The sequence below is a fragment of the Urtica dioica genome, chromosome 3 (genome assembly GCF_054948205.1).
Source record: "Urtica dioica subsp. dioica isolate 48M chromosome 3, U.dioica_male_clone48M_v1_H2, whole genome shotgun sequence".
Classification (NCBI taxonomy): Eukaryota; Viridiplantae; Streptophyta; class Magnoliopsida; order Rosales; family Urticaceae; genus Urtica; species Urtica dioica.
The window spans coordinates 3,846,615-3,855,803 of NC_142758.1; the positions used below are offsets into that span (position 1 = coordinate 3,846,615).

Consider the following 9,189-nt stretch of genomic DNA (forward strand, 5'->3'; position numbering starts at 1 on the left):
CATCCCCACACTTTGAAATACCCAATATAAGGCTTTCGCCCTTTCCATACCTCGTACAGAGATATTTGGGTTTTCTTTAAAGGAATACGGTTTAAAATATGACATGCGGAAAGTAAAGCTTCACCCCACAAACTAAAATGTAATTCAGAATGCATTAACATGACATTTATCATCTCTTGAAGTGTCCTATTTTTACGTTCGGCTAAACCGTTTTGTTGTGGTGTTCTAGGTGCGGAACATTCATGAACAATACCATTTTCTTCACAAAAAGCATTAAAATCACTAGGAAAATATTCACCGCCCCTATCACTTCTAAGGACTTTAATATTAATTCCTAATTGGTTTTCTACTTCAGCCTTATACACCTTAAAAACATTAAAAGCATCATCTTTATGTTTCAAAAGATACACATATGTAAATCTAGAGCAATCATCAATAAAGGTAATAAAATACCTATTTCCCCCACGGGTTAACATGCCATTAAATTCACATATATCAGAGTGTATAAGATCTAACACCTTAGAATTTCTCTCTACACTATAAAATGGTTTCTTTATCATTTTAGATTTCACACATATTTCACATTTATCTAATTTATCAGATTTGCACGAAATTAAACCACATTTAATTAATCTTTTCATAGTGCTAAAACCAATATGTGCTAATCTACTATGCCATAAAGAAACGGAATCAACCATATAAGCAGAAGGAGAAATTTCATTAATATCATTGTCAATGATACAAAGTTTGACCATCCCTTCACTGGAATAGCCTTTGCCAACAAATACACCATTACGGGTCAAGATAAGCTTGCCCGACTCATACACAGATTTGATCCTCGGTTTGCCTAGGAGATCGCCACTAACTAGGTTCCTACACATATCCGGAACATGGAGAACATTGGTCAAAGTGACCGTCTTCCCGGAGGTGAAGTTGAGATCCACGTTCCCGATGCCGACAACTTGAGAGCGATGCTCGTTTCCCATCTGAACCACTTGTCCATCGTTGACTTCAGAATAGGTTTTGAAGGCAGCCCTATCATAGGCGACGTGAACGGTAGCACAAGTGTCGTACCACCACCCTTGAACCTTGCCTTTGACAGCCATGAGTTCGCTCAACGTAGCGACTATGTTAGTATCGGTCATAGTGGCGTCGACCTCTTTCACATCCGTCTTGCGGTGTCGACAATCTCTAGCATAGTGACCGGGTTTGCCACACACATAGCAGCCCCCTTTGGACCCCTTGGATCCGGCTTGTTACCGGACTTGGATTTGCCGGAATGCTTGAATTTCTTTGAGTCCTTTTTGGAACCCGAAATTCCTTCCTTTTCATTCCACTTCCTCTTGCCTTTAGTGCTCACCGCATTGGCCTTGGAAGTACCGGCATCCGTCGTCTTCTCTCTCATCTTCGATTCATCCTCGATTCGAAGATGTTTCTGGATTTGCTCCAAAGAGAAGTCCTTGGTATTGTGAAGAAGTTTCTTCCGATAGCCTTTCCACGAATTGGGCAACTTCGCAATAATTGCACCAACTTGGAAAGACTCCGGAATATCTATCTTCACAACCCTCAATTTGTTGACTATAACTTGCAATTCATGAACTTGAGCAAGTATAGGCTTGTCATCAAACATCTTGAAATCAAAGTAACTCGAGACAAGGAACTTTTTGGTACCTTCTTCTTCGGCCTTGAACTTGTACTCGAGAGCCTTCCATATCTCGACCGCCGATGGATTGTCGGTGTAGAGATCGTAGAGTCGGTCTGACAATGTGTTCAGAATGTGACCCCGGCACAGCAGCTCGTCCTCTTGACGCTTCTTCCGGTCCGCCTTGAGTTCGTCATCATCTTCGTTCGTCGGCTCTGGGATGGGCACCAACGTCGGGTCGAGCACGTAGAAGATCTTCATGGCGGTGAGGAAGAAACGCATCTTGTCCTGCCAGCGGGTGAAATTGGTGCCGTCGAAATGGTCCAACTTGACGAAGTCCTGGCTCATCACTGTCAGACTCGAAACAGACGCATCGGTAGCCATAGCACAAGTTACTATAAGATTGTTAGAAAATTCTTCGAAATTGAAGACTTCGAGGCTTGAATCACGCATAGGAACGCTTTCCTTATAGTATTTCGAGTACAGCAGAGTGTCTTAAGGTTTTTTTTTGTACAAGAATACCGCAGGATACGACAAGCCTGGTTCGGACTGCACCAAGACAGAGTGAAAATCCGAAAATAAGCAAGAACTGTGTTTCTGGATTAGTGTTTCGGGAGTTGAGAAAGTTGGTTCGAAAACCTGTGTTGATTACTGATTCTGAAATCAGATTATATAAGCAATCGTACCTGTTCGCGAAGAGGTTCGACGAACAGACGCACTGTTTCGGTCGAACTACGGTTATAGTCGCAAACGACACGATCGTTGGCCAAACGATAGCTCGTTTCGAAGCGACGTGACCGTTAGTTCAATTTCGAAGAATTTTCTAACAGATATTAGTAATGCTTTTCTCAATGGGGATCTGTATGAGGAAGTCTATATGGACTTACCTATGGGATATATGAAACAGGAGGAGCTCAAAGATCCCACTGTCAAGTTAGTTTGCAGGTTACATAAGTCAATTTATGGACTAAAACAGGCTTCAAGACAGTGGAACTTGAAGTTCACTGAATCTATTATTCAGGCTGGTTTCAAACAATCCAGGTGTGATTATTCCATTTATACTAGAGGGTCTGGTAGTTCTTTTGTTGATATTCTTCTCTATGTTGATGATATCATAGTAGCTAGTCCTAATGCTACTCTTATTTCTTAGGTCAAAATCATGTTAAGTAACAATTTCAAGTTAAAAGATCTAGGTGATTTGAAGTACTTTTTAGGTCTTGAGATTGCTAGGTCCAAAACTGGGATTGTTATTTGTCAAAGATAATATGCTTTGCAGGTTTCATTGAGTCTAAACCTGTGAAAACTCCTATGGATCTTAAGATCTCTTTGTCCCTTGATGATGGTGTTCTTCTCCCTGACTCTACTATGTATAGAAAACTGATAGGTCGTCTCTTATACTTAACGATTACTCATCCTGATCTTTCTTATGTGGTGCATTGCTTGAGTCAATTTGTTCAGACTCCAAGGACTACATATTTACAGGCAGTTCATCATTTGCTTAGATACATAAAAGCAAATCCTAGTCTTGGTTTATTCTATCCTTCTGATTCCTCGACTCAATTGAGAGCTTTCTCTGATGCTGATTGGGCTACTTGTTCAGACACTTGGAGATCAGTGACTGGTTATTGTGTTTTTATAGGTGAGTCACTTGTGGCCTTGAAATCCAAGAAGCAAACCACAGTTTCAAGAAGGTCTACAGAAGATGAGTATTGAGCACTAGCAGCTGCAATGAGTGAAGTGTTATGGCTGCAATAGATGATGAAGGATTTTCAGATCAAATCAGAGACCACTTCTGTGATTTATTGTGACAATCAGGCTGCCTTGCACATAGCCTCGAATCCAATATTTCACAAGCGCACGAAGCACATCGAGATTGACTTACACTTTGTTCGTGATTATCTCCAACAAGGCTTTGTAAAGCTGCTTCCTATCCGGACTCAGCATCAAGTTGCAGGCATTTTCACTAAGCCATTAGCTTCACCAGATCTACTTCGCCTAACATCCAAGATGAACTTGAAGAACATCTTCAGTTCACCTTGAGGAGGAGTATTGAAGCTGATGAAGAAGCTTTTTGGTTATTTATTAGTGTTTTTGTCACTTGCTTGTTTTACAAGTTTTCATAGAGTTATTTTTCGTTTGAACAAAACGACTTGTAGTTTTTTTTTTGTTTTCTTTTGCGGCTGTCGTTTTGACTAACTGTAGTCTTTTATGTTTGTATTTAATAGCGAATTGTTTCCGTCAAATCAATTAATGAAATCATTAGATTCTTTTTCCTTTCTTTCTCTTCTTCTTCATTTTCCTTTTCTCTGCATCTCGAATTCTCAAAATCAATAAGAGGACCTTCCATCTTGACAAAAAAAAATATGTGAAATTCAACGTACTTAATGCTGAGGAACTTCTTGTCTCCGGGTTATTACGAGGTCATAGTATCATTTGTCAACGACACGGATAATGCTAACATAGACGAGAACAACATCGCTATGGCTAAAGTTTTTTGTCACTTCCTTCACCTTTTCTATGATGAAACTTATGCATTATTGTTGTGTATATACGTACTTCACATTTAGCAATTCATAGCATAACAAAAATAGTACAACATCTTCATGATGTCAACCACTTTCCCCATTTTTCATCCATGCATTATAGCCATGAAAGAAAAATATAAAAAATAGTGGAGTCCATGCAAAATTCCTTTTCTATACTATTTCCGGTGCATTTTAGACCCCCAAATCAAATTTAAAGAGTTTATGAACTTTTTACAATATTTAGTGGATATGACTGGTGAGGATTACGTTTTAAGCAATCACGCCAAGGTTGTGGAAGGATTTTATTCTTTTATCATGACCTATTGATCGAGGATCGGAGCATGATCCGAGCCAAGCCCACCACGCAACCAATCAAGAAGCACATACATGTTTCAACAACTCTATCAACACGTACGAGGTGTGCATAGATCTCCAAGTCTATTGCCAAATTTCTCGAGAACATCTCAAGATTCGGTCAGGAACGAGAAGATCGCACTATACAACACGTCCCGGTTCGTTTCCATGCAATAAGATACACTTTGACGTCCTAGTGTGGTGAAGGCAACCCGAAAACATGTTTTCCATCTTGTCAAGAATAGTTAGTGACATAGTCTCAATATATGTCTCAATTGTTTTATCCGAGGTCGCATTTAGTAGCTCTGGTCGCATTATCGATTATAGAAGATGTAGTCTAGCTCCTGAAATGGTGAAGGCAACAACTGTTGAAAAATATTGGCTTCTCCATGATAGATGAGCTCAAGAGACGCTGGTTAATGTACTATTTCCTCTATAGACCCTCGGAGAGGTATTAAGAATGTCGTTTTCATTATATTATTCTTCATTTTCTCATTTTTACATTCTAGTCCTTATTTAAAAAAACACTACATTTTAATCATTTGAACAAATATTTATTTAATTTTTTTTTTATGCATAGAAATGAAAATCTTCACCAATTGAATGAAAATTTATCTTTCATAGTGAGTGAAATTTCAATCAACACTCATTTCAGTTAAACACAGAATTTCGTGTCTCATAAAAATAGAAATGAAAATGCATTTCCTTCATCGGCCCAAGTTTAGTATTGGGCTAGCTTTCCCATAAAGATATTAATAAATAAATTAAATAAAAGGATTGTGGGAGATTTGACACCGAGAGACCAGGAGAGAACATAACTTATCATAAAAAAAACGTGGCGTGCATTATATCGCTTTCCTTTTTCTTTTTATTTTTAAACTCAATTTTAGTATACTTTCTAAATTTAGAATTTTCTGAGAAAAATAAGCAAAATATTTATATCTGGTTTATCATATACTTGTATCTTTTCCAAAAGAAAAATAACAAATAAAAGAACAGAGCGTTCAATTAGAGTCGGTTACAACAGAACCAAATTTCCCTCAAAATCAATCAATCTATCAATCTCTCTCTCTCTCTCTCTCTCATTCTCATGACATCAATGGGTTTCAAATCTCTGTTCAGTCGGAAAAAGAAACCGGAATCACCGAGCCCTAATCCAACGGTCGAGACGGCTCCGCCGACCCTGGGACCGCCTCTGCGATCGCCATCGACGAACTGTCGCGCTCAGACAGCGGAGCTCGAACAGGTGTTTCGGAGGTTCGACGTAAATGGAGACGGGAAGATCTCGGCGGCGGAGCTCGGCTCGATCATGGAGAGCCTCGGACAGCCGTCGAGCGAGGAGGAGCTTCGGAATATGATCGGCGAAGTGGATTCCGATGGCGACGGGTTCATCGATCTGAGGGAGTTCGTGGAGCTGAACACAAAGGGCGTGGACTCCGACGAGGCGATGAATAACCTGAAAGATGCGTTCTCTGTGTACGACATGGACGGAAACGGCGCGATCACGGCGGAGGAGCTCCACGCCGTCATGAAGAGCCTCGGCGAGGACTGCTCGATCGGCGAGTGCAGAAGGATGATCGGCGGCGTTGACAGCGACGGTGACGGGATGATCAGCTTCGACGAATTCAAGGTTATGATGATTACGGGCTCGAGATTCGATGCGCTCGAGACTCAGAGGCCCAGGGACAACTGAGATCCTTCCGATTCAATTCATTTCTTTATTACTATCATTGTTATTGTTATTTCTAATTTTAGGACCACGCAATTATATTGATGATTTGCGATTTCGTTCAACCTATAATTTTTTTTTTTCTTTTCTCATTTTCGAACGGTGGTGGCTTGCGAATTGTGTATATTTTTCGAATGCTTTCAAGATATCAATTGTTAATTGATTCTTTATTTTCTTCTTGGATTTAAAAGTTTGATGTAGTCGAACGAACCACGTAGCTAATAAATATCAAAATCAATCAAACATTTGACCACCTTCCTCATTTACAAACCGTTCCCTCCTATTTATAAACTCTCTCTCTCTCTCTCTCTCTCTCTCTCTCTCTCTCCTTAAATACTCAAATTACACACGAAAATAAACCCGGGGGAAGCCACATGACCCTAAAAACTAGGGATGACAATTTGGTGCAAATACGAAACACGAAACGGTTACAACACGATTTAAAGCAAATTGAGATCTCAATAAATGAGTCATTCTTAACATGATTATTAAATTGTCGACACGAAACACGATTACGACTCGCACGAATATGACCCAACTAAAATAATTACGAGTAATAGCACGATTACGACTCAATTTAAACACGATTAATATTATATATGTAAAATTATTACTATATATAAAATGGTATAACTAGTTTTCAAAATAGTTAAATTCAGCTATTCATGAACCAAATATATATATATATATATATATACTTGTGTGTATATATCTATGCATTATTTATATATATATATATATATATATATATATATATATATATTTTATTTATGAAATCTAGATGCGATTTTAAAGTTTTAATGTCATATTTATTTTAGAACTTAATTTATAATGTTTTATGAATTAATTATTATTTTTATTATTTTTTATATTAAGTTTAGGGTCGGCTAAACAACTAGCCAAAACAACATCTCTACTTTAAAATTATAGCCCAACTATTAACATATTTAGGAAAATAGCCCATTTATCATAACAACATTCTAATATTCCAATAATACCCCTAGGTTAATATTATTAACTATCATAGTAAATAATATTATCCATAACAAAAAAAATTAGTAAAATCTAATTAACAATAACAAAAACTACAGTAAATCTTATTTGTCGTAACAAGAATAACAGTAAATCTTATTTACCATAACAAGAACAATAGTAAATATTATTTACCGTAACAAGAAAACAACAAATCTTATTTACCGTAACAAGAATAACAGTAAATCTTAATTACCGTAACAAGAACAATAGTAAATATTATTTACCGTAACAAGAAAACAAATCTTATTTACCGTAACAAGAACAACAGTAAATCTTATTTACCGTAACAAGAACAACGGTAAATCTTATTTACCGTAACAAGAACAACGGTAAATCTTATTTACCGTAACAAGAACAACATTAAATCTTATTTACCGTAACAAGAACAACAGTAAATCTTATTTACCGTAACAAGAACAACAGTAAATCTTATTTACCGTAACAAGAACAACAATAAATCTTAACAAGGACAATAGTAAATATTATTTATCGTAACAAGAACAATAGTAAATCTTATTTACCGTAACAAGAACATACGTAAATCTTATTTACCGTAACAAGAACAATAGTAAATCTTATTTACCGTAGTAAGAACAAAAGTAAATCTTATTTACTGTAACAAGAACAATAGTAAATCTTATTTACCATAACAAGAACAATAGTAAATCTTATTTACCGTAACAAGAACAACAATAAATCTTATTTACCGTAATAAGAACAATAGTAAATCTTATTTACCACCTTATTTTCACTTAAACTTTACTCCACGTAACATCTGCAAATCACAGCCAAGATTAAACAAAGTGTAAGCTTTGTGTTTAAAACCTTCACAAAAGTTTATTTATTATCTGTTTATTTATTATCCTAATACAATCGGAAATATATAGTATCTATATAAATACAGAAGATAAAAAATGGAACCAATCTGAAAGTTCAAAAGCAAGAAAACTTAATTCAAAACTCACAACCTTCAACAACATCTCAACGTTGATCAGTCTTCAGCATTTGTTACTTTAAAACAAATAAATAAAAGCTTTTGACGAAAAAACCCCGAACTTGATAAACAACCGCCGTAATAAAAATAAATTTCACCTCCAAATTATAGTATTTAATGAGAAGAAAAAGAAAACGATTTCGAACCTCCGACACTGTTGTAGTTGGAGCAACCTCCCTCGGCGCGAGATAAGACAACGACGGAGAGATTCGGATCGGACGGTCGAAGCAGAGGAATACAGACGCATATCGTCGACGTTGCTCCACCGTTGAGCCCCAAAACGACGCCGTTTTTGCCGCCGTTCTCTGCCATGGATGGAGCGACTGTTTCCCGCGAGCTCGGAGCGATTGCGAACAGAAATCTAACACCAAGCACGGATCTCAAAGTAATCCTTCACCCCGTCGCTGTTGTAATTCCTTGCCACCAGAGCGGTTTTTCCGATCCCGCCGCCGCCAAACACCGCGATGCCCGACCGCCTCGTCTCTCCCACCAACAGAGCATTTGTCAAATCTTCGGCGGCCTCGTCTGTGCCGATGAGCCTCTCGTTCGGCGCAGTGTCGAACCGGCGGTGGTCGTCGGCCACGCTGGCGGCGGCGGACATGCTGTCCGGCGACTCGGCGGCGAGGATGACGATATTAAATCTCTGCTGTGTGGTTTGGGTTCGTGATAGAAGATAAAATAAGGGTAATTTTGGAATATAAAATAAAATTGGCTATTCTCTTAAATAACTGGATAGTTAGGCTAATATTTTATTGTTCCCTTAACAATAGGCTAGTTACTTAGAAATCTCCTTAAGTTTATGATAGTATAAGATTTTTTATTTACAAATTTTATATTAAACTTATACATAGTATAACAAAATGAAAACGTAGTTGAGTGCTAGTGTTTGAACGCCCCATGCGGACGCCTG

The 9,189-nt window shown here is 37.8% G+C and overlaps 1 protein-coding gene across 1 annotated transcript; it reads left to right on the plus strand.

The window, feature by feature from the left end:
* Positions 1-5,491: 5,491 nt before the first annotated feature.
* LOC149402124 (putative calcium-binding protein CML25) lies at positions 5,492-6,315 on the plus strand. The gene has a single exon (XM_089609790.1). It carries the CDS (start codon positions 5,612-5,614, stop codon positions 6,212-6,214), a length of 603 nt encoding a protein of 200 aa, XP_089465916.1. The 5' UTR covers positions 5,492-5,611; the 3' UTR covers positions 6,215-6,315.
* The last annotated feature ends 2,874 nt before the right edge of the window (positions 6,316-9,189 follow it).